Below are 27,589 nucleotides of genomic sequence, written 5' to 3' on the forward strand. Positions count from 1 at the left end.
TTGCAAAATATCTAGCAAAGTCGCGTTGAAGTGGATGCGTAAAAAGGAGACGATGAAAACATCTTAAATTTTAGACACATTATATTTTCTTCTGTAAAAAAATTCAATCAAGAAGCAATTGACAATATATATATTTTTTGTGGTTGTCAAAAAGTAGTTTCTATCGTAACGTATTCAAATTGAATACATTTCTATCGTAATGTATTCAAATTCTCACTTTTTTCATTTTACGATCTTTTAATTATCTACAATGCGCAATAATTTTACTGTTTAATAGTTGTAAGGATTATGTTAATTTTATTAACAGTTAAATTTTAAGTTCCTTTTCTGTCGATTCTTAACTTCAACTTACTACTTCCGGCCAGAACGTAGTTTTAGAATCACGTCTGAATACATAATGAGGAAGAGCGGTATTTAACCGCGAAGTTCTTCGGTCTTAGAGAGAGAGATACCAGGTATTCTGTCTGCACGCGTCCGCCTTTTTTTTAGGCTACTCTCTCGTAAGCTATTATCATGTTCGGCCGTACTTTAGGCCCTTAATAGCTTCGTAGTCTATTAATGTTAAGGGACAACTCTGTTAGAATGTTTGATAGCTTCGGCTATACCTCATTATTTTAAAATTAGTTTAGTATTATTTTTAGTCTCTTAAGTTCAAAGCCCAAGTTTCGGCTTTATTGTACACCCCAAGAAGGAGTTTTGTTAGATCTTAGTTGGAATAATAAAGGGTTAGTTTACCCTTCTATCTTGTTTTTTCTTGTTACACGAACTCAAGCGATTATTCGTTTATCAGTTCATAAGATTCTTCACTTTCAACAGTAACTTAGAATTTACAAAGTGAGGAACTGTACATAGTTTTTTCATTAATTATGCTTTTCCTCTATCCCAGTGAAAAGCGACAGGCCGAAGTTCTAGTATGGAAAATACTTAAAGCTACATTTGCATAGACAAGTGACTTAGTTAAATCTACTTATTATAGACAGTTAGTTTTATTCAAAGCTCGATTGTCAAGAGAGTTACTGTATAAAGAAAATATGTGTTGTTGTTGTTGCGGATTATCTCACTTGTCTGACCTAATTAGAGCAAGCTCACGAATTTCATTGCAGCAAGGAGTGAAGGATTGTGTCTTTCTTTGGCGTGGACCTTGAGAACCATAAGCGTCAGTACTACTTTGCCAAGCTTCGCCCCAGTTTTGATCAAGAGCTCTTAAGGGAAAGGGTCCAAAGGTCTTCTAAGCCTTTATCCTTACCACTAAAGAACTCGAGAGAACGTTTGGTTTGTCGTGTATTCTGAGTGCCCCCATGCCACACAGGAACTGCACATTTACAAATATCCGTGCTCTCTTAAAAGTATATTCACTTAATCGAACTACACTGAAAATTATTTCTTTAATGCCAGTGTGTTATTATCCTGAATACAATCAGCTAACATATTCACAGATTATAAATTCGAAAGTATTTATTCAACCGCTTCTGAAAGGTGGTTTATTTATTGTCAATAGCTAGTAAATGTTAAGAGATTTGTCTTAATAATGCAAATTTATCAAACTCAGTTTCACTTAAAAAGATACCTGGTTTTTATCATTAACTAACCATTGTAGAAGTATTCTGTTAGGATGACATCCTACTAATACACATTTTCTCTCTAAAGAGGAAGTCTGGAAGAGCTCTAATAATTACAAATAACATCTCTTCAAGCAATAAGACGTAAGATGAAGTTAATATTCGCTAACTTTTAAACTTTCTTGCAACTGCTTTAAATTTGTGAGGCCATCTGGTCCATGTAAATATATGTGACATGAGCAAAATGGAAGACAGGACACGGTTTAACTTAAATATTAAAAAAGCTTGTATATCTTTTAATATTATCTTATCTCAGCACAAAAAGTTTCAAAATCTTATACTGAGGCAGCAGATGCTAATAAAATGAATTAAAATTGCATATACCTTATTGTTACAAATATTATTCCACAAAAAATAAAAGAAATAATTTTATTTTTTACATTGGATATCATAAGAGATGGATACATCTAGCGTACAAACTAGCCAAATGGAAACCGTTGCCGCTATGAAGGGATTTTCAAAACATTAGACGTTTTTTATTTAAAGCGAAAATGGATTTTGTAGATTTTTTCATACTTAAATATTAAACAAATAAACACATAATTTCGGTCTTTGTCTCATCAGATTAATTGAAAAAATATTTAATTAAAGTTACTTGGAATCACTAAAATTAACTATAAAATTTTGGCAATTGTTTCGCCAGCTATATCAGAACTAGCTTGAAATTCTGACGTCTAAAAATCTAATTCTCATGCCATGAAAGTTTCATAGATTATAACATTTACTATTCGCTATTTTTTAAAATAAAAAGGTGGAAAATATGATATGGGCTAAGTAATTTCTGCAGCTGTTTCTAAACACATAACACTAAGAATGTTAAGCCAACAAGAAGCTGATTTTCTTCGTCATTTCGTTTGAGAAATATATGGCATCGTGCCGAAACACGCATTAAGGATATGACAATTATTATAATTGTATTCTAATTTTTCTCATCTATTTACCATCTATTCTAATTTTCCTCTAGCTCTGTCCTTCACTTTTGTTCTATATATAACAAAAGAATATGTAAAAACAAATAATGAAAGCTTGCGTATTTGCGTCAAGGATTAATCAAAATAAAATTTACCGTTTCATTGCATACGTCACAAAGCTGCAAAGAAAGTAGGTTTTAAAATCATTAAAGTTTTAATTTCATTTTATGCTGAAATTAATATAACAAACTGAAGTTTTTATCAGTACTCTCAGGTTTAAATACACAACCAACAAGCTGAAGTATTTTCAGAAAGGATCTATTTGATATGGAACAATATCGCATACACCGTTTTAAATAATACAACATACGTTTTGAATGTTTTAAAATCTTTCCATTATTGGTTTTTATAACATTTTCTTGTGTTTTATGCTACGTATGGAAATAGGTTTTCTCTTCACTGAAAGAACAGCAACATTACAAAGCAGGCTGAAGTGTTAACATTAAATATGTTAAATGTCTCCAGGCAAAGAAGAATTTCAACTTACGATTCATATCAATAATGACCGAACTTGTAACTGGGGCTGTGAGATTGGAATTGGATACTTGGCACATGAGTCTCGTCATGAGATCCGTTCGCTTTAGACTGGCCAGAAGTAGTTCATTGCGAGCGAATCCTTGAGGAGTGATGTAGTATGAATCATCCAGCAGTTCGGCTTCTCGCCACCACTTAACAGCCGGGGAAGGGTCACCTGCAAAGTGAAATTCCATTTTTAATGAACGAACTACCTTATTTATAATATTTTGATCGTTTAATAGAGATATTGAGATATGGAGCAAAATAGCATTTAGAAGGTTGAGGGAAATATGGATGCCATTGCTTTGGTTAGTGAAGTGCATCATATGTGGATATATTTATCTAAGCAGAGAGGTTTCGTTTCAGCACTTTGCAGATTCCAATAAAGATAGTTTTGTAACTTATTTTGGAAAGACAATTGCTTCATGTCTGTTGCATATGTAAGAAAAAATAACGAAAACTCATTGGAAATGACCCTTTTAATCCTCAAGAGTTCAATGCGAGGCAAACTGCTACTGCTCCAAGACTTCGGGATGCGTATCAGATGTCTACTTTCTGATACGCTTCCCGAAATTCAAATGAGACATTTACTCACCGCATGGGCAGCGATTCACTAAAGGAGGTATAAACTGATTTTTATGTAAATTCTCGAAATGATCTGAGATCTCAGCTTTCCATTTCTGTTTTGTTTAAAATAAGGTTGTAGAGACAATAGATATTTTTGTGGAAGCAGGAGAAGCGAAAAATGAGCAACGCCGTCGCCGGGAATCGTACCACGGGCCTCTGGAATACGCGTACAGCTTGCAGACCGCCACACCACGAAGGCATGCTAAGAAGGCGGGAGAAATACATTATATACTCCTCCTTTTAAAGGGCGATTGGAGTTCTTAAGGGACACAGTCGCCACATCCTGGGTGTGGAGAATCATCATTAACCGCTTTTTTAGTTTGGGCGCCACTGTAGAGACATTACGTATAGTTTTGGAAGCAGGAGAAGTGAAAATTTAGAAACGCCGTCGTCCCGAATCGAACCACGGATCTCTGGAATACCACGGAGCTCTGGTTGTGGTCTGCACGCTGGGCGCGTGCAGACCACAACACCACGAAGGCATGCTAGGAGAAATACCTCATAAAGTTTAAATATTTTAAATTAAAATTTAATTCTTTTACTTATAATAAAGTACGCAGTCTGCATATTATGGTTTGGTTTGGTTTATTAGATTACGGCAAAGCACTCGAGGACTATCTGCCTTAAGTGAGGGATGCCTTCGGGGAGCACCTTTCAAGGGAAACTGGCTCGTATACGCGTTACACATGAAGAAATCCACGAAAACACCCATACAGCCAGCTCGTTTGCGGGATTCGAAGCTCGGAAAGAACTACCAGTGTTCAGCGACGTTACCGCTCGGCCGCTGATGGGCCCTGGATATTATGTCAGAAGACTTTACATAAATTAGTATGAAAGGCTCATGACGTGCTAATTCCAGTTTCATGATGAGTCTACTTAAAAATGCTTCCCAGCAGTAATTGACAGCATTCGTTCTAGCAACGTGAAAATAGATGATATTTCAGATTTTGATAATTAGCTCATATGGGAGTTCGTTGGGCTGGAACAAAGACTTAAAACATTATCAAACTGAGCAACATTTCGAGCAAAGTGATCTTTAAAGGTCGAACAGTGAGATCTATATAGATCCTAAATTGAGTAATTTCTGCTTTCAAATAATATATGGCGACAGAAATCCATGTGGTATGAGAAAACACGTGAAGAGCAACAGAAATTTAAGTATATAGCAGCTAATACATTCACATTATACTGGCCATTGTGAAAGCCTATCGAACAGTATTATCTGTAAAATATTTAGAAGAATTCAGTTCAATAGGAGCATAGCAATTAAAAAACCACTGATTTCTGTGAAGTATATATGATTTATATATGATGAAGTATATATGTTCGTTTCATTCCTGTCTCATATGCTGAAGAAATTTCATCCTTATTCGTTTTTTAGTCATTAGTTTGTCTTTTTGTCATGCAATTTTTCGTATACCATTAAAATGCCTTCTTATTAACTTCCAATTTTTTCTATCAACATTTATTATTTTAATTTCTTACAAAAAATAAATTAAACTTATTAAGGAACGTTAGTTTATTGTAAATAGTGGGATACTTGCGCTTGTGTAGCAGAATTTTGCACAAACACTAAAAGGTATTTCTCTCGCCTTCTTAGCGAGCCTCCGTGATGTGGTGGTCTGCACGCTGGGCGCGTATTCCAGAGGTCCGTGGTTTGATTCCCGGCGAACGCGTTGCATAAGTTTCATTTCTTCTGCTTCCAAAAAATAACACTACTCAAGGTTTCATTTTGACCTGCTTCATCTCACAGATTTTAATTATTAACGTAAATGTTCACAAAACTTTCTTTTAACAGGGATGTAAATTACAGGAATGTAATTATATAAATTGTAGCTTGTAAAGGAGATTTTTTTTATTAAATGCAAAATATTTTATCATCATATTGAAAACAAAATTTTCCTGAGAAGTCTCGAAAATTGTTTACAGCTTAGTAACACAGAATATTGAAAACTGACGAATTTAACATTTAGAATAAGTTTAAATATATTCTCTGCACATAAGGTGTACTTATAGCTAAACTGCTGCCTTAATGCTATATCTTGTGTTTTAGTATTTATGATACCATTGTTACTCATGCTATTAACATCATGTACGTTTCTCACAACTTGCTCATACACTACAAGCATCTTCTAGATTATCTACTTCATTTATAATGTTTTTGAATTCTTTTCCATAATCTCAGCTATCATCTAATTTGTTTAGAAGTTTCAAATATCTTCGTGAAATTCCAGTACACTTTCACATTGATTTTAAAATCCTAATAGTTATACTTAGTATATAAATTCTCTTGAAACAGCCAACAGCCAGACATAATGATACAGAGTTTTGGTTTGGTTCTTAGAAGGTTACTTACAGCGAAATAAAGCTGTAAAGAATACCATTTAGTTACAGTGAATGTAAGTATGGGTGAGAAATCATCCAAAGCAGTGAAACATTGTAAGGTCAAAAAATAATTAGTTTCATTGTAAGTTTTTTTTCTTTAGCAAAGCAATTAGACAATTCAGTTTGCTTCATATTTAACCCACTGACTATGTACAAGAAATACGAACGGAAAGGACTCACAATATCGAATGTTTAGCATAGACTTAACTTTGACCTTAACTCCGAAAGGCTGCAGTCAATCATCTTTAAAACTGAATCAATATGTTGCTTTTAAAGGGATACAACTGATATATATATATATATATATATTATAGGTGTCGAATATATGAAAAGATATATTTTATCTGAGCGTAAGATTTCGAATTTTCTGGAAAGCTCTATATTTAATTTATAAAATCTCTAATAAGTACTACCATTAATTGTCAAAAAAAGCTCGACATAACAACTTTAAAATTCGAACCAAACCATGAAAAAATAATATGTTTAAATATATCGATATATAACATCATCTCTTTTGTTCCTTACAAGAAACAACTCTAATTACGCTTCCAAAAAACTTCGTGAAAAATATTATAATAATTTTTTGTTGTTGTTAAATTGCGTGTTTTAAGTATAAAAAGTTTTTTGTTTAAACATTGCTTGTAAGAAAAAGCATATTTATTCCTTATATGTTTTATCCATCACTTATTAAGCTTGTTGGAAAAAAGATGAGAAATATTTTTTTAAAAGTAAGATTGTGTACGTGCAATTCGTGACAGAGTTGGTAAGGAAAAATTACCGCTTTTACGGATATAAAATGTTTTTAAAACTGCATATTATAAATGATATTAGTGCATGCAAGTATTTTAATGATTTAATTATAGTTTAGACTTCTTTTTGTCGAAACTTTGCCTTTTTAAAAAAGTTTTATGCAAAAATTTCTATTAATATTTCTAAATAAAAATATATGAAAGGTACCTTGATAAATATTTAAATAGTTTGTTAAATTTTTGTAGACGTTAGTGCAATTAAACAAAATTAAAGATATAGCCGCGGTAAACAATTGCTTCAAAATTATGTACAAAGTTGTATTTATCTCTATATATTAATTTGAGTACGTAATCATAACCTGTATTATTGCGAGCTTTACACTTATCACAGCTTACGGCGTTTTTATTACTTTTGCCTTAAAAGTATTTTTAAGGTTTCTGAAATTAGTTAATATTTTAGTTTGAAACAACCATGGTAACGGCAGCTGTGGCAGATTATGGAGTACAATAACTGATTTCCCTAATTTTATTTAGTGTATTTCGCTTTGTGTAAAGCGCACTCTTGAAGGCTGATTCGGTTTGCAGCGTCATATGCCGTGGAGAAAATAAATGTTGTACGGTGTCAAAGATACGTGTTACGAAGGAAAATGGGAAAGTATCAGAATGGCTTTAAATACATATTTTAAAAAAACAGACTATAAGTGTTTTTTGATTGTAATATTTTAATTGCTGAGCATTTACTAAAAATTTGTTAGATTTTTTTCCTTAGCTAAATATTCTAACTCGTATTAATTTACTTTCATCTGCGTTTCTGATTACATTTGGTGTCACTTATATAAATATAATAATTCATACATATTTTGTTCAAAATGCGAATCTTCAGTTGACAATTAATCGAAACGAAACCGCAATAATATTTCTGTATCATATGAAAAATCTCCATACGAAGTTTAATATTACCTGTGCACATAGAATAGAAATAAACAAACCATAAAATATTTTTGTACGATGTCTCACAACCAGAAATGAAGCTAACTACCGAAGTTAAAATACGAATGTAGCTTTGAGGATCATTCAGACAGAAAAACCTGAAATTTACTCTGCTTCATATGCAAACGTTATAAGCATTTTCGAGCACGAATGAAGAGATGAAAATATTCACAAAGTAAATAATTTTTCGTAAGAAGCACTTATTGTATGTTATGAAACAAAAGTAAATTGCTGTCCTTTCAAGATTTACTGTTTTTTGCAAAGCGAATGTTCTTAAGTATAATATAAATTTATGGCATAGAGTTTAAAAGAAGCTTCTTGTACGTGTGCGTGCGTGTAGGCAGAAAGATCAAATAAGAGAGAAATATCTTTCTTTTAGTGAGCCTTAAGTTTGCTGTCAGATGTTCCGCATAAAGATCTCAAAGTCTCTTATATGAAAAGAATGCTTGAGAAAATAATAGATTTTTTTCAATTTGAGAGAAAAGCGATATATTAAATTCTTCCAAAAAAATGGAAAGTAAAGATTGAGAAAAACTAAAAATTGGTTGTTTGGAGTGCAAGACACAAAAAAGATGTTCCAGTTTACTGTTGAAAAAGGTCTCCTCAGTGACAGCTGAAATACGAAGCAATGCTTAAGTTACGATATTAAATGCTTTTCTTTTTAAGGGAAAAATAATACTCTGCGTTATAATATAATGCTCCAAACATTGATACTTTTTTAACTTTTGAATTGTTTCTTGTAGATTGGTTGCTTCTTTAGAATTTTCATTTAATTGCTTATGGTTTTTATAAGCATGTTAATAAAAACATTAATTTTCAAGTATGCTATATCGCATATTGCAATGCATATGGCTATATATATCCTTATATACCTAAATCTTTTTATCGCATTATTCTAAAATTGGGCATATGTTTATTCGTTATTATTCACTCTTTGTATTCATGGCCACACTTTTTTATGCCAGTGTTTGTTTCTGATATGGAATTGTTGATTTTTGTGTTCTGATTGTGGCAACGTTCAAATTGTAAAAATACTTTAAGTGAAATGTGAGATACGATCCTGACGGGCCATAGCGACCTTTTCCGAAACTTTTCGAAGCTCGTGTAACTCCAGACTGTGGATATATTCCTTATAAATACAGCTCAGAGAACCCGGTCTTAAAAAGTAAATTTTTCGGCTAACCGTAAATGAAAGTAGTAAACAGCACAGTTTGTAAATAACTGGATTAAGCCTTCAAATATGAGTAATTTTTCCAAGTTTGGCACTTGACATGAAAGGTGCCCGCCGGAGGTCGACGTAGAGAACTCTGCAAACCTGCTGTCTAGGATCTGTACCTAGGCAGACGCGGCAACGGGGGAATACAACTTACGAACCTAGTGGTTCAGGGGTATTATTTTAAAGATCATTTATTGAGCGGCCCGCGGGTCAGGCAAGTCCTAGAGATGAGGGAAGTAGACCGGAGTAGCCTCTCGGCTGCGCTAGGTAATGTCCCTCTGCGACTGGCAGGTAGCAAATCATGGATAACGGTGTCACAAATACAATGCGTTCCTCTCTCCAATTTGCGATGGCAGAGGTTGAACCTCTGTGCCTGGTTCTGCGGCTTGAGGGGACTCTTATCGCTTTTAGTATCGCAGAAAGAGGAATACCAAACTTGCTGTTATTGTTCACATGAGATAAAATAAATTGTTAAGACTAAGACAGCTCTGAGAAATGACGTTGATTAGGGAACCCTATCGCGAAATCCTAGTGTAGAAAAATCATCATCAACCATGTTTTTATTTCGTGCGCCACTGTAGAGTCATTACGATATTTTGATGCGGGAGACATGAAAAATTACAATGCCTTTGCTGGGATGTGACCTTGGACCTCTCGAATAAGCGCCAAGTGTGCTACCAATACCCCCCGAAGGCATGCGGAAAGGAAGGAGAAAATAACCTTATAACTGAATGCTCAAGTATCTGCTTAGTACTATTATTTTCAAGTACACTAGCATCATTAACCGACTGCTTATAAAAATACTGTTTTCGATATGCGGGAAAATCCAGCGAACTACAGATTTACCAACCTGCTTTCGACATTTAGCAGAATTTTGAAGAAACGTAGCTACGACGGAATTAAAACCAAGTTATTCTGCATCACTTTTCAAGAACTTGCACAAATAATAAAATTTATGCGTTTTGTTATGCTTAAAAAAACGAGTACAGCATCACTAATGCTAGACGTGGCAAAATATTTTGACAACATCTAGCATTAAGTTATTTTCATATTTATCAACATGGAAATCTCAAGAGAAATCGTACGTAATTTAAAATATTTCTTAGAAAATCGAACTTTCGTTGTGAAAATTGGAAATGTTGTTTCTAATACCAAGAGTATCCTCGCAAGGGCTCTGCAAGGATCCATATTAAGACCGATTCTCTATATTATTTATGCAAGCGACCTTTTTCAAAATTTCTTCCGCTCATAATGTCATGCTCGCCTCTTATGCAGACTGTACGGCAATCACGGTAAAATCCGGAAGACCTAGTCATACGATAACTAAACAGCAGGAAAAATTTCCGAAAATAGTACTGTGGGGCCGTACTGAAAACTAACTTGATGTAGGAAAAATCTCACGTTCTGTTGATCATAAAATTCATAATTCATTGTAACGTTGCGCGCCTCCAACTTGCACGCAACCAAGGGGTGACTGTGAAAACAGGATAAAACACAGAATCTTGTAAAGGGTTTAAGTCCCTTTTTATTCAACGTAATAAATTACAATTGCGTGCTCTTGACGCTTACAGACGGCGCCAACTCGGCGGTCAAATAAAAATAATAACCTGAAAAGAACTTAAAGACAAGACTCTAACTACGAGGCTCTCTAAAATAACTAACTCACCGCGTTTTACAATACCGCTGCTAATTCAGCAGACTTGAAGCTCACTTGAACGATTAATACTACTTCCCGCCAAGCACATAGGCCGAAACGCGGGGTTCTTCAATTTCTCGCTAACTACCTCCGCGCTCGTGAAGTAAGAATATCACACACCGAACTCGTTTCCTTCCTATTTAAATCATAATACTTCCGCTGATAATTTGAATACTTGCGCGTTTTACTCAAATTTACATATTCTGGCATTGGCAGTTCCAGGGGAAAGTAAGGCTTGACAGGAAAGATAGTTTAAACTTAAAATAAATGTTAGTTAAAATAAATATAAACCCTACATCATGATAAAATAAAAAAAATAATGTTATCTGGTTTACTCAGCAGATACCCCGGTTACAACTAAATATCTCGAAGCTGCTTTCAACAGGTCTTTTACCTAGTTAACGAATATTAGCAACGTTTGCAACAAAGCAATATACAGTGAAGCCTTTTCCCTTTGTTAAAACGTCCTATGCTCACAATTGTCAGGAAAAAGCCTATTTACACAGCTTTTGTCAAACCAATATTCACCTATGCATCTCACACTTAGACGAACGAAAGGTAATTAATAAACATTGTTCAGAACACTATTCTGCGAATAACTACAGAAGCTGCATTTTTCATTAGAGATAGAAAGATTCTGATTTGAAGATCGAATATATGGGTAAGTATCCTCACAGAGTAAACAGAAAGTTCTGAGACAAAAGCAAACGATCTAACAGGCATTGCAAACCTTCTAGCATACGTAGTATTAGATGAAGACAGATTATATTTGACCTTGCCCTACCCATATCCTTAATCATTCAGTGTAGTATAAGTGTGGACTGTGAATTTTGTTGCGCCTAGAATCTGAAAGGCTTCACATCCTTTTCTATCTATTTTATATTGTCAGCGAACTCAATGTCGCAATTTTGCGGTACACGACTATCTTGAACTGTAATTGAATAATGTAATTTTTCCAAAGTATTTTCTAGCTGCGCAAACTTTCGATATGCTGCAATTTATAGTGTGACCGGAACTGCCACTACCGATGGACCAACGGACGTATTTCCTTCTTGTCAAGACTTTCCTTCCCTTTGCAGGGGCCCTTATAGCTCATTTGGTCAAGCTCTTCTCTAGAGCTTGTCCCTGCAGGAGCGTTTGGCCAACTGCCGCTGCTTCATTCTCCTTATTTATTTTTATATCAACCAACGAATTTAGTTTTCCAGTTTCTTACTCTGTCAGATTCTTAAGGAATTTCCTCGGACATTTTGGAAAATTGAAAAGTTGTATTTCGCTGAGTACCAGGAAAAACTGTAGAAATACAGAAATATAGGACTTAGTGTTTCTTTTTGTAACCTAGTAAAGCACTGTGCGTTTTCATAAAATTTGAAAGTGAATCAATGAATAAAATAACGTTCCTTACAAAAGGAGATCCAACTCAGCGTTTTTAAAGTTCCCAAGGAGTTTCCAATCAAGGCAGTCATCAGAGGTCGCCACTCAAACACCACTGTAGATGACATAAAAAAGAATTGTTGACCAGTTTAGCCAAGCAAAAGCTAGAATCGAAAAACTTCCGATGTTCTTTGTCGAAGGACTGACAAAGGTAAAAAATATTTAAGATCAGGAGAGTGTTATCTCTCCAAACAAATGTAAGATCCTACAAAACAGGAAAGCATCCGATTATTTCAGAGATCGGGGTATGTATTATTCGAATGTTTCACTGTCCGCATTGCTTTAAGTATATATAAAACCACCTTGCCTGTACTTTGCTGAGAGAAGAAAAGCCATATGCCTTAGATGCATAGGTGATTAATTTTGGAATTCAAAAGTTTACCAGGTATTTCTGAAAATATATGACAGATGAAAAAATGCTAAGGACAAACAAATATTTTCAACAGAACTTAAATACACGAATGAATCATTTTGAGTTCCTCTAGCAGTGTGACCGAAAAACTTCCATTCGCTATTAAAGACTTGTTGCAAGATAGAAGAACCTGAAATTTCCTTAAGAAAATCATGGATACTGCAAAAAAATGCAAAAGAGCAAAGTCTCCGATAGAAAAACTAAAACTTGCACTACGTTTATTTATTATAGAATACAGATTTGCACCTGCACACACTGACGACTTCTCCGTGTCATAACCACAAGCCAGCTCAAATTGAAGTTTGACCAACACTAGTTGATCCCTACATAGGATAAACTGCGACTACTGGAAGGAATTAATTGCTAATTAACGGATCTAGTTAACATACTGTTAAGAACTTTGTATATAGATAGATAATTTTAATGAACTTATATGCGAAGTTGTTGTATTTCTTTTTGTATAATGTAAAAAGAAAACCTAAAGGAACAAAGCTTACAGGAAAAGTAAGAATACAGGGACAAGTCTTTTTAACATTGAGTAAACAGCTATCTCGCTAATTTGGCAAACTGTCCCCAAATTGGCAACAGTTTTCGTGACTAATTTAATTTGGTGTGGCGACCATTTCGCGACATTTGGTTCCGGTACCTGTATCACCGTAATAGGTATTGCAGTTGTGTAACTGTAATTGATATAAGATATTCTGTAACCGTCCTCGACTTGCCTTCCAGTAATTTCAAGAAGTAATAGAACAATTTCAGCGGCGGCATGAAATCTCTAACAGGCTAGAGAGAACATCTGCCCCTAGTTGTTTTTATAGGTTATTTGTGCTGATTCATCATATTTGGACTATGATCCTTTCAATTAAATATATTGTAGACCAATTAGTGAATTAGGAGGATTAAGCAGAAAAAGAAGGATTAAAGTTCGATATTTAAAAGACAAACGCTGTGTTCTTTCTCCGTGCAAGAAAGCAGACACGAGAACCAAGGTTGAAATATAAGAATCAGAGAATAAAGTTTAGAAAAGAAATTAAATATCTTGGTGTAATTGTGGATGATAAATTAAATTTTATTTCAGATTTTAATATGGTTCATAAAAAATCAGAATATATTTTAAATTATTACAGGAGGAACTTCCCCAGTGAAATTCTGTCATACGGAAAATTATCAAACCATAAAATCATCATTGTCTATGAAAAATGCCGTAATAAGGTCAATCTACGAGAATGTTGTGATTCCTCGAATTATGTATGGCATAGGCGTATGGGGTTGCCGGGCGGAGGAGCTGGTTAGACTTCGTATGAAACTGGAAACAATGCAGAGAGCTTGGTTACTAAAGCTTACGAGATGTTTCAGAACGACCTCTACTGAGGTTGTTTGTATCCTAGCCGGTATGCCCCCTCTCTCCAAACTATTTGTTTTTTATTATGATAAATTTCGTTTAAGAACTGGAAATATTGATTTTAAATTATATGGAAATTCTATTGTAAGACGGTGTGCTTTTGAAAAATTTGATTTAAATTCGATCAACCCTGCTGAAAAGATTTTTATTCCGTATTATTTGGATGCTCCAAAAATAGGAGAAATTGACATTTATACAGACTGGTCAGGACTGGGAGACGCCACTGCTTTCGCATATGTTATACATTCTTATGGAACAGAGATTGAGAATAATAAATTTAAATTCAGTATTTATAACTCAGCAGAAGCTATGGCTCAAGCAGAAGCTATGGCTATTTTTATTCACTGAAATGGATTAAGAAAGTTCTTAAAGGGAAATATGATATGCATATTTATTCTGACAATATGACAGTCCTTCAAGCTTCTCACGACCTGATCAAGACAACCCTTTAATGGTAGATATTAGAGAATTGAAGACTTGAGGGAAGATCAAAATATTGTGTTTAGTTCGGTGAAGGCACACGTTGGACATTTTGGAAATGAGAGGGCAGACGCACTGGCCAAGGAGGCAATTACCAATGTTAATGTTCGAATTATTAATGTCCAGGGATTAACAAGGAAAGCTGTGATTATTATGAAATTTGTATTTATGATAAAGGAGGGAGGAGTGGGAAAGGTCAGATCGAAATAAAGGTTATCTGAAATTTGTTAAACTTAAAAAAGGCTTATGTTATTCACACATTGACGTCATCCAAATCATTACAGGTCATGGCCGTTTTTCTTTCTATTCTAAAAGGTTTAAATTACAGTAGTCTGACCTCTGTGATATCTGTAAAGAACCGGGCACTTCGGAGCATTATGTATAAACATGTAAATATTTTACTGATATCAGGAACGAGTTTAAGAAAAATGATATTTTTAATATATATATTTTAAATGATTTTAAAAGACTGAAAAAATTTGCCAGGAAAATGATGGAGAAGATTATATCTACTAATATCTTGGTTTAATTGTGGATGATAAATTAAATTTATTAGATAGATAAGCTTGCAGTAGGGATTTTAATTTTAATTTTGTTTTTTAGTTATGGTCTTTATGTTCGTTTGTTGAAGGTGTTGTTTCTAGCTTGCTCTGGCGCAGCCAGAAAGGCCATAGGGCGACATTAAGTGTGCCAGGAGGGTCGGGATGCGTCACTAATATTATATCGTAGATCATTCATTTTTCATGATCAGTGGTAATTCGTTTCAAAACCGCGTCGATTGCATTATGTCTGAAATGCATACCACTAATATTGATTCATTGTGATCAACGAAATTCTTTCAATTCATACTGAACCAAAACATCCGGCTTCTTAACGAGTCCAAGATATCTTGCGAGATTTCCAGTTGGTGTTAGTGAAGTATTTAACCTTTTTGCAATCTCTCGTACAATTATACGACGATTTGATAGACTTTCGGCTTTGAATTTGTGCTCAGCATCTTCAGAAGGTCGGACAGAAAGAACGCTGGTCATGTGCAAGTGAAAAATCTCCGGAACGAGATTTTTAAACCGATTCTGATATATGCATTCTGTTAAGTAATCAACACCTTTAACTTCACATATCTCTTTTCGAGTCCCAGCTGCTTTCTTTCCTTTATAGAAATAAAACGTAATGTGTGTCGAAATTGTTTATTTTTGCATTCTATGATAAAATTGAGAGTGAACTAACAGTTGTAAACAAAAATAAACAGAATTTGTGTTTATAACAACCTGTATATGATATTGTATTCTTTGAAAGTGTCAAATACCAAATATAAAAAAAAAGAAAAATGAGGTTGAGAGAAGAATAGCAAAACAAACATAACGCTATCTATTTATGCAAACAGAAATTATTCTTTTGCCAACCCAATTAAATAATTATCTCAAACCTCGTATTTACTAAAAGTCTAAGAGCACCTAAAGATATTGTTTAAAATTAAACATATAATTTATGACAGACAATGTAATGACCGACAGGTGAATAAAATTTGATCTCCAGTATTAGAGTATAATTAGAAAAAACCTCTTCTGTTGCTTATTTCTACCTACATTCTTTTAATTACTGTCTTACTAATTTACAATTTTGCGTTTCTAAACAGAGCTTCATTTACAAACAAATTAATTATTAACTAAGGTAATTACAGGAACTAAGTAAATTAAAGGAAAGAGAACTTAAGATTAAGACTTATTTCAAAGTAAATTTAGCGATAAAGTAGAAAGCAAAAACTCATTTATTTTACTTAATTTTAGTACAAATTATTATTACAAATAAGTTAAACCATTAGTACTTGGCAAAATTGAATTCTGTTTTGGCTAGTGACTTCAAAAAGCGAAACTCGTTAATTTGGAATCCGAAGATATTAAAGATGAGATAGAACTGGTAGGATCAAAGGATATTCTGAGATTACTTGCTAGTGAGTTCTCTCAACAACAGTTCTGCCAACATTTCTGGCAACTGACAATTTCGACTAAGAAAAGTTAAGTTAGAGTTATTAAAAAAGCAAATAATTATAGGCAAAATAGTTAATTCTTTTTTGTATAACAGCAGACCTAATGCTACAGCGATATGCAAATTAAAACAAAAATGTTTTGTGATCAACGAAAATGCAGAATTACACTGCAAGCGGTAATAGAAAATATTAAAATTTTTAAGTCAACTAAGTTATGATATGCTTTAAAGCATTTCTAAGAATGCAGAAATATACCTCCTTCGCCTTCGCACGCAAGAGCAAGAGGAAAACCTTCATTATAAGGCCCAATAACTCCATAAAGGTGTTGACCATACTCGTCCATAATGATTGCTTCCTTAGGAGGAACTGAAAAGCAAAACGAAAATATTAATATATTAAAATTATGTAAATACTTCTGTGAATTTCAACTTTTAATTCACAACCCTGATTTATTTATAATGAAAGCATAAGTATATTATTATATGTGTAAGCTCAGTTCATATTCCATTAATATTTAATGTGAAAAATAATAATACAATCAGGTTCTTGAAACAAATTATACATATTTTATGGTTTCATTTAATACCTTGGTATATTCTCCTTAAGAATTCCCTTTGACTGAATCTTTATGAAGTTAAAAAAAACTATATTACATTATTTCAATAGATTTCAATGCGTAGACATTTCGGTGTTTTTTTCCAATGACTAACATATTATCTACTGTAGAAATACACGCCTTGTGGCTATTTTGTTCCCCGCAAAGAAAGTTTAATTATGAATTTTTTAAATTAAAAAAAGCAGGATTATTCAGAAAATAGGGAAAAAATCAATTCGTTTCGATTCAATTTGAGTTATTTGATTTCAATCGTTATTTCCATTTTTCAGAATAATTTCTTTCTTTCTAAATAAATTATTCTTTATTTCTATAGCAGTATGCTGAGGAATTAATTGATTAATCAAAGGATAATAAATGATGATTTAAGTTTCATAATGATTAAATTTTGATTTAATTTTTGTCGCTTGATTATATATACATATATATAGAGAGAGAAGAAAGAGAATTATGCAATAAGTTATTCAAAGAAATAATATATTTAGGAATATATGTAACAGATGAATATATATATATATAGATATAGATGGACTCCGTCCCAAAACTATTGGTTCAGACTTTAAGGGAAGGTAGGGCACATCGAAAGGATTTAGAATTCCATATGAATTCATAATCGGAGCGTCGAGGGAAAGTCGTATCAAAGATACAAGAAATGAAATGACACAAGTCGTAGGTTACTGCAAGTATTTGTTGCTCACAAATTTTACATATGCTGTAGTAGATGATACCATTTCAAAATGTTTTGAAAAATGTTCGGAGTTTCCCCATTACAAATGAGGCATGTCTTAACCTACGGACACATGGCATGACGGCGAACGTGGTCAAAAACTAATGGATTCCCTTGGATGTCTGCAGCAACACAGATGATTCTTGCAATCAGATCCATTTCAGACTCGACAGTTGTTTCATATAAAATAGCTTTAATTGTTCTTCAGGCTTCTCAAATCCAGAGAGCGTGGGGGCGAGACTCGTCATGTTTAAATTACATGTTACATCTCGAATTCTGTGGCACCGGATGAGTAAGCTTGGTTAGAACCTGTTCGAAAAAAGATCATATAATTTGCTGATGTCATAGGTGATGGCGACGTGTAAGGTTCGATAAGTAGTCACCGAACAAACCAGCCCAAATATACAATGAGATGCGATGTTGGGCATCATGCGGATATGAGCTTCCCATTTGAATTTCCTGTGTTTACCGGTAAAGAAAGTTTGAATGTTTAATATAGTTATTGTATAGCGAAAAATGTAGAAATTCGTTCCATTTTCTTTGAGTGGTAGAGACATGTAGAGGATTTTTAAAGTTATATCATTGTACATTTTAAGATTTTCTAACTTTTTCAATGATTTTCAAGTTGTCGTTAATAATACAGCGGAACGTTTTGTCTTCTTTAACTTGTTCAAAATCTGTATTACAAATAGTTTTAATTAGATTGTAAAAATATTATCAAATTTCTTCTTGAAGGTTCTGGTATTATTGGCTATAAATCTAAATTTTACGGGATTTGTATGACATTTTAGTAAGGCATAGAGATTGGCAAATCTTCTATTTGTAGTGAAGTGAGAAATTCTAATTTTTTTTTTTTTTTTTTTTTTTTTGAAAAGCACAAATTTTGAAAATGACAGTTTTTTTTTTATTTTTGCAGAAACTATAGGTAGAAGAATTTTTCCTTTCATTTTCATTTATATCGTGGTAGATTTTTTTCATAATATATATATATATATATATATATATATATATGTGTGTGTGTGTGTGTGTATAGAAAGAGACAGAACGAGAACTATAGATACAGGTATAGATAGGTTTTACTAAATTAAACAACTCTATTCCTCGTCTTCCCTTTCTATGCAAAGTAATATATTTAAGGTTCTTTTTATTGATTGATTGTATTGTGTATTTTTTTAAATTCAGAATTTATTTAGAAAATCTTTATTTCTATAAACTGTTTCTATAAATCTTATAAATAGACGAAGCACCAGCGGTGGAGGGGTAAAGTCGCTAAACACTGGTAGTTCGACTTCCGTTCAAATTTCAGAGGGGCTGATGCATGGACATTATAATAGTTTTTAATAGTTTCCTGCATGTGTAACATAGATACGAGCCAAATTCCCTTAGAAAGTCCTGCAGAAAAATCATCCCTCCTGATAGGCAGATAACCTTCAAACTGGTTTGGCTTAATCTATTAAAACCTAACCTTAACTCACCCAGTCTTCTCTAACACAACACATCTAGATCGTACGATTATTAATAGCTAAATTTATGTTTATTCTAAACCCACAAAAAAGTATCCATGGATTATTTTACTAATATCATTATACCGAAAGATATATATAAAATACTTTTGAATAGTTTACAAAATCAAAGGTAGTATTTACAAATTCAGTGACACCCTCAAGAAGCAGGATATTGCACTAAAGTACTTGTCTCGTCCAATTCTTTTCCATGCATTTTAAAGTTTTTGCAGTTTATTTATGAAAATTAGATATAGAAATAATAGTTGTAAATTTCGATAAGGTAAAGACAGGGTGTTTAAAATGTATACAAGCATTCAAACAATTTGCAATATATTCTTCTTCTAGAGCTTATCTCTCCGCAAAGCCATTTGGCATGTAGTAGAAAAGCACTTGCCAGCCGTAGAATCTTGATAAAGATGTTCTGAAGCAAGTTAAAATGTAATCTGAATCTAATACAGACATATCCTCCTGTGCTAATTCGGAACAGATGCAAAAGTCTCCAAAAACATCTAAACGAATGTAAAACATTTCTCACTTAAACCAGATGCCCCAGTATTTATGATATTGTTACCATAAAAAAATAAGAAGTAAAGATAATTTTATTATCACGCTGATTCCTTTTTCTTCCTTCCTTTGACATTTTAACGGCCTTTTATTCCCACAGATACTGGGTTAACAAACATCAAGAATTTAAAATATATATATAAAAAAATATCTAACTGTAATGAACAAAATGAACTCAACGCTAGAAGTAAACTAATTAAATTTTGGATAGGATCCCTTTTAAAGCTTTCCATAAATATACAAGGAACATGATAACATAAAGGTATTTCATGCATGGCTGATGTAAATATCAGTTCTCGGCTTTAATCCTTCTTAGTATCTAAGAGATCAGGAAACTACAGTTTTCACTATATGAACGAGAAATCTTCTACCTAAACAGACACTAACAGCGTTAGTTAGTAAAGGTTTTCGAATATTACCCTAAGTCGTTTTTAATTAACCGAGCTGTTTAAAATCGATTTTTCACGCATACCAATTTTATCAAACTAGTGCCTTGTGCAAGGCGCATAAAATATAAAGTTTGACTCTTAAACTACTAAGACGATTTTTAGCTTATTCATCTTAAAATTTCCTATCGTCATACCTCGTTTCTCATAAATACTAGGAATAATTGTTTTACGAATTAATTCACACTTTTCGAGAATAATCAAGAGAATATTTTCTCAGATTTGTTACTAGCTCTTGAATAATTTTAACTAAGAATTTTAATTCGCGATTGTAATGAAAGTTCGTACTAAAAATCATTAAATTTCTTTTGATAAAATCAATTTGTTTATTTCAATTTAGATAATCATCATTACAAAGTTTTCTTAATGAAAGTATTCAGTTTACTTTGCAATCTATTATTATAACTGAAAAAATAAATTGCAAATATTGTGATCTATAAAATGGAACTAAATTACCAATTTACGAAGTAGACGGTGGTCGGACGGCATATCGTACGTAACATAATTTGAAAACAAGTAATATAAAATTTATACTTAGGTCAACATAGAAATATGGGAAGAATTTTCGGTACATAATGGGGCATTGCATCCACTTCATCCAACTCTATAAAACTAAAATTCTTTAATTCCATACACTTTAAAAATCTTTAGAGCTAAGTCTTACTGTTGCCACTTATTTTTGTTAAATATTATAATCCCATTTATCACAGTTATGTACTATTATTTATATGTTGCTATAAAATAAATTTTTACAGGATGTGAGAATTCCTAATAAACGGTCATTATTTGTAAGTCTTATAATATATTTTAAAAAAGCATATGTTTAGTTCCGATAAACAGGAATTAATAAGTAGGAATTGACAATATGGGAAAAAACTAAATTAACATCTAGTGTCATCCACTACAAGTTAAAAGAAACATATTTGAACTTGAGGGGATGAACAAAACATATTTTATTAACGATCGAAAATTTGAACAAGATATAGGGAGAGTGTGAGCTAATAGCAGGAATTAAAAATAAAAGAAATATGAGGAATTTTGTGATGATTTTGGGCTTTCTAAGACATGGTATCTATCTCCATACATTTTTGGCCTAGCCAGGAACCAGCTGTCTTACTTTTAAATAAGATATGTGACAATGCAAAAAAGGCGCCCAAAAATTGTTTGTGTAGTGAATTAGCACAAGCACTATTTACAGGTACAGGCAAACAAGGTTGCGTACCTGTAATTAATGCTTTTCCTTTATAATACGTTTCCTGTTGAAAAAACAAGCACATCGACGTTCAGTACGTTTCCTGAATTACTTCAATACTAATAAATAATATTATTAGTTTTGAGGTAATTCAGGAAATATGAAAAAACTGTATTAACATCAAGTGTCATCCACTACAAGTTTAAAAAATGTATTTGAACTTGAGTGGATAAATAAAAAGTATTTTATTAACGATTGAAAATTTGAACAAGATACAGGGAGAGTGTGAGCTCATAGAAGGAATTTGCAAAAAGAAGAGAAGTGGAAAAACACGAGGCTTTAAGTGTTTGTAAGTATTTAAAAAATTAAGAACCATAAAAACTATTTTGTTTGTTGTCATACTATGTAATTCATAGATATTTTATATAAGTAATATTTTTTAATATTTTATACACGGTTCCTATGCAAAATTTTAGGACCTTTTATTCCACAAATTTCAGCACACTTCCCAAGTCGCTGTTGACAATAATTGTTAGTATAACACTTCTAGTCGGTTTTCTTAAAACATCACCTACTTACGGTCAAAATGTTCTATGCAGTTAACTATTTGTTTTGATCCAGTGAACACCTGCTATCATGGATCCGAATTCTGGTAAAATATGAGGAATAGAAAATAAGTGTATGAATTTACACAACGCAATTCATTTAAAAGTGTCGAAGTTGGCTAGAGTTTGCTAAATGTCACTAACTTGGCGATAACAATTATTGCAATAATTTAGACATTCTTGAATAAAGAACTGAAACATGTTCAATTAATTCTCTATAAAATACACACTTATACACAAAACATGTGACCACAAATTCAATTAGACATAAAATTAACCTTAAAACGTATGTCAAATAAATACATAACTGTATAAGAAGAGTGGTCAAACTTCATAATAATAAAAGTCACGTGTTGAGATCATGGAATGTCAAGAACTGCAACTAAATTTTCTAAGAGATTTACATAATTTTTAAACGTGATAAAATGGATTTTTATGAAGGGAAAGGTTTGAAGCAAACTAATGAGAATTTAATTATTTAGATATCAATAATTACATTGATTTCTCTTCCTTTACATATTAAGGTTTGAAACTATTGTAAATTTCAAATCTACATTATCTTTCCAGACAGAAAACCAAGCATTTTATTTTCGTTTCTTTCCCTGCCGCCCCGTTTATAATCGTTGATTAGTTTTAGCAAAAGTAATCTGAAATAGAAAGAAAAATCGTAATGGTCCTTGCAAATACAGTATCATAAAATGTTTTCGTTTGATTGAAAAATAAACTGCTAATCTGAAAAACAGATCCAGTGATTTATCTATATTTTTATATTCGTACTTTGTTTGAATAGGGCAAACCACATATGGGCTATCTCTCTAACGGAAGGAATGCCTTCGTGAACTGGCTCATATATACACCATTCGAGAAAGGAAAATTGTTTTAAATTAGGCTGATAACAATTTCCAGAATTTTATATGAAAAATAATAATTTTTCCCCATAAAAGTAAATTCGAGGGAAAAATATTAAGACGAAACCTAATTCTGAGTAATTGATTTATTTCCTTAGATACGAACTGGATCATCAGTTACATATCGTGATTAAGGGGGAAGTATTCATATTCTCAAATCCGATAATCGTCAAAAGATTTAAAATATTTGAATTTTTAAGAACTTGAAATTTTAGTGGGTTCAGTTTTATTTTCATTTAATGTTTTCAAAATTTAAGATTCTCCAAGCGTTTTAACTCAGAAGTGTGGAAACATTAGTTTATTATCCCTCAGTAAAAACGTGATTGTTGTAATTCAGCACGCATTTCAGCACGGCATCCAACGAAATCTCAAGAAATCAGTGTGCTGCGCCTTCTCGAAAATTTTCGAAACCAATTCTCCAATCCTCTCAATAATTCTGGGTAATAATGAAGAAGAATGATTTTGTATTGACAAGAGGGCAAATATAATAATGAAGAAGAATCGCGCAATATTTGGTAAAGCAATGCATTTCTAATAATTGTAATCTGCAAACAAATTATAGGCAGCAGACACAAGGACGTAATAGAATGAAAGGAAAGAAAGCATAGAAGACATGACTGTTCTAAGTGAAAGTGCGAGAATTATATATTCACATACGTCTATAGAGAAGTTGAAAAACTTTCCTTTTTCAGGCTTTGTTGCCGTTAATTATATCAGCAATAATATATAAAACTACTTATTAAATAAAAACTTTTCAGCTTGTAAAGCATTAAGCCATTTCTCCAGTTCACCGAGGCGTCAATGCGTTCAGTATCAATCACATAGGCAGTACAATTATGCGCTCATTTGATGTCCAAATAAACGATCGACTTGTTAAATTATTTTGTTTACGTTGTGATGAGTTCAACTAAAACGCGCAGATACAATGATGATTATATTAAGTACGGATTTGTTGTTGTACAAAAATGTGTTATTTGCTACGAAGTGTTTAGCCATGGTGCTATGAGACCTTCTCGTCTGAAGCGACTTTAGTCAACAATGCATAACACACTAAAAAACAAGTCGAAGGAGGTTTTGATGCAAAATGTGAAAGTTTAAAACGTATGAAACTGGATAATATTGGATTCTTTTACTTAGCCATCTGTTAAAATGCTCGAAGCTTCGTAAGAGTTATCACAACTCATCGCAAAGGTCAAGAAATGTCCTACTATCGAAGAAACGCTCCTAAAAATCTGGCAATTTAAAGCAGCTGATATTGTTCTCGGACTAAAAGTAAACAAAAAGCTTCAAAACATATCGCTTTCTGACAGCACTGTAAAACGTCGCATTGATGATATAGCTGAAGAAATAAAAAAATTCAGTTAGTGCACGAGGTGAAAGAATCAAATTTGTTTGCAACAGAGTTGGACGAGAGTAGCGATGTTGCAAAATGTTGTCAATTGTTAAGTTTTCGTTCGTTCGATGCTTACAAAATGAAACAAACACGAAATGCTGTTTTCTACAGAGTTAACGACTATTTCAAAGGCAATTCCTATAATGACAGCAGTCCCTAAATTCTTTTGCAATTCTTTTTCTCTGTCAAATCAAAACCTGATAGGCGTATGCACAGAAGGCGCTTCATGAATGCTTGAATTTCGGTCAGAATTCGCACGGATAGTCAGAGAAAACATTCCAGTTTTACCACTGTTCACTTTGCTACATCGTCAAGCCCTGGCGGCTAAGAAACGTTCAAAATTAGTCAAAGATTTTTTAAAACTTTGCATTAAAATTCTCAATCCTGTGGAAAAGTGTGCTTTAAATATTCGACATTTCACTGTCGTCTGTGAAGACCTAGGAACATAATATAAAAGCGCCGTTATTTCATACGGAAGTACGCTGTGTCTCAAAAGGAAATATATTAGCAAAATTATTTAAACTTCGAAATGAACTGATTCAGTTTTTGGAAATTCAAAATCAAACCAAATTGTATGTGGAATTTTGAAAGTGAAGTGTTCAAGTTGTACTGGCTTATCTATCAGATAATTTCGATTAAGGCAAAGATTCGAATATAATTTCTCATCGGGAAGGAGACTAATGCTTAAAATAAAATAACAAACCATTCGCAGCACTTCACTGATGACTCTAAGCGTTATTTCCCTCACTCGTGTGAAAATAATATTTATAAATTGGCGACGGATCCTTTTCATATTGACACAGATGTGCTGCCAGAAACATTGTAAGAGCAAGCTTTAGAAATTAAAAGTGATTCTGCAGCTAACTATGAGAAGATGGATAAGCCATTATTTTGGGTAAAATATCTCAATGTTCATCCTAGAGTAGTAGACCAAGCACTGCAACTGTACTTACAGCTATCAAACACTTATTTGCTCGAAAGGGCACCTTCAGTAGTTGTAGCAATAAAAATGAAGTATAGAGGCAAAATCATTGAGACAGTGAGAGCATCTTGAACTCAACACATTGAAAGAGATTTACGTAGCACACTTTCTTCTATTCAACCATAAATTGAAAATCTTGACAAAAGTAAGGTGAGCTCATCCGTCTTATTTATTTATTTGCTTTTTTCATACCATGTATGTGTGAAAACAGCATATTTTTAAAATAAATCCTTTATAAATTATGCTTTATGTACTTACTATACTTACAGGTAGGGAATAATATTATCATCGAGGAAGGGGCGCAAGAAGTTTCATTTTTGGCGGTACGGAGACGTGACATAAACAATTTTGAGAGCCCATGCTCTAGTGCATGTGGGGATTGCAACTAGTTAGCAGGTGAAAAGCCCGCGGTTCGATTCTCGGTAATGAATTATCCTATTTCCTGGTTTATATGACACACGTTTTCTTTAAAAATGGGTCTAAAATCTGGCTGAGTTTTATACAACGGTGGCACCGGCTCCAACGAAAGTCTTTAGAATTTTTTAAAAATTTGCTATATGTGTCTAAAACAATGACTGGAAATAGAGTACAAATTTGCAGAAAATGCAAATTCTTTAGTTTACGAAACTGGAAGCTCTGTTCTGTTACTTCGAAAAGTAATAATAGAAAATAAATTAAACGACGAAAGGAATATTAAGTTCATAAATTTCAATTTTTCGTTTTTTAAAACAATTACATTAAGAAAATTAATACTTCACACTTATTAAAAATATTTTCTGTAAAATTTAGAAACCATTGTAATGATAAAGACATTTTAAAATTATTTATCATTAATATAATTCTTGCATAAGAAATATGGAAAAGAATTTCAAAGGAAAATGCTTGAACTCGGATGGAAATAGAAATTTTTTAACACAAAAATTTAAAAAACATCTTACTGTATAAGTCAGAAAAAAATTAGCAAAAAATAGCATACTCTAAAAATATTCTAGAAAATGATAATATACATTTTTCAAAAATGAAAATTTAAGAGTAATAACGTATCGTTTAAAAATGGAATTTGTATTAAAATGAATAGATGTGGGAATGAAATTTCGAAAGCATATGCTAATTAGGAACAGAACATGCCCAGTAATTGGAAGTACTCAATCACACTTGATAGTTGAATGAATAGCATCATACCTTAGATCTAATTAATTAGGTTAATTGCGATTCTGTTTTATTTTGCATAATGGCTGCCAATATTTTGAAGCTATAATTTTCAAATAATGGGAATGTACGGAAGCTCAGATTTTGCAATTAATATTTTCTAAAACACATGTTTACTAAGTAAAATAGTTAATTTACTAATAATATTTTGAAGATTCATTGCATATTCAAAGGAAAAATAATCCAAAGGCCTTTGATGTTTCTAGAAGTTTAATTTATTTCAGGAAACTGAAATCCTTCGTAACTAAAAGCTAGATTTCAAAAAATTCATTTTCGGAAGTATGTTCATACAAAGTAAGATTCAAAAAGGTACTAAACAGTGCCCTTTTTACTTAACAGTTTTTATTATTACAGAACTAAATAGTTTTGGGGACAGGTAACAGTGCTAGAGATCCCCCGTACATCTGTAATCAAGAAAGATGAAGACAAAAATGCGTGTGTGGCGTGGACTCACTCAGCTGATGTTTATTAACGTCTAATGATGTTTAATGACTGTTTTTACCAGAAACATTGTTTACGGTGAAGTTTTTAATTCATTTCAAGAGCTGATTTATTTTGTTAACTTTACTTCTCGTTGTTACGCAGACTTAAGTTGTAAAATAAAACATTGAAATAATTGTTCCAATTTCGTTTAATCTTTATTTAATATTATTTATTTACTGTTGAATTTCATATAATCTTCGTTTAATCTTATCGCCAATTTGCAAAACGCATATACAACATTAAACTTGGATTTAGGGTCTACCTATTAATTTTCCCAATTCCCATTCTCATGTAATTCCTACAGTAACGAGTTCCTCAATCGCTTATTCGATTCGTTAGAGACTCGGGGGGTGGGGCCTACTCGTTTGTTATGTTATTAATAAAGGAAGAACTTCAGTTCCTAATAAAGAGCAAAACTACTATTTGTCACGAATCAACTCTGATAAATAAATAATTAAAGCTCCAGAAAAAAATTGGATAA

The 27,589-nt window shown here is 32.7% G+C and overlaps 1 protein-coding gene across 2 annotated transcripts in view; it reads right to left on the reverse strand.

Annotated features, from left to right (window-relative positions):
• Positions 1–27,589, reverse strand: part of LOC118188680 (CD166 antigen homolog) — a 622,864-nt gene that overhangs the window by 250,325 nt on the left and 344,950 nt on the right. For both annotated transcript variants that reach the window (XM_085818316.1, XM_085818317.1), the window contains exons 2-3: positions 16,737–16,847; positions 3,078–3,281 (exon numbers count right to left, since the gene is read on the reverse strand). In XM_085818316.1, the coding sequence (XP_085674442.1) occupies positions 3,078–3,281; positions 16,737–16,847 (315 nt within the window). The remainder of the gene's footprint in view (positions 1–3,077; positions 3,282–16,736; positions 16,848–27,589) is intronic.

Source organism: Stegodyphus dumicola, chromosome 6 (assembly GCF_044657685.1).
Source record: "Stegodyphus dumicola isolate Sdum_Otavi_A_Nest chromosome 6, ASM4465768v1".
NCBI lineage: Eukaryota > Metazoa > Arthropoda > Arachnida > Araneae > Eresidae > Stegodyphus > Stegodyphus dumicola.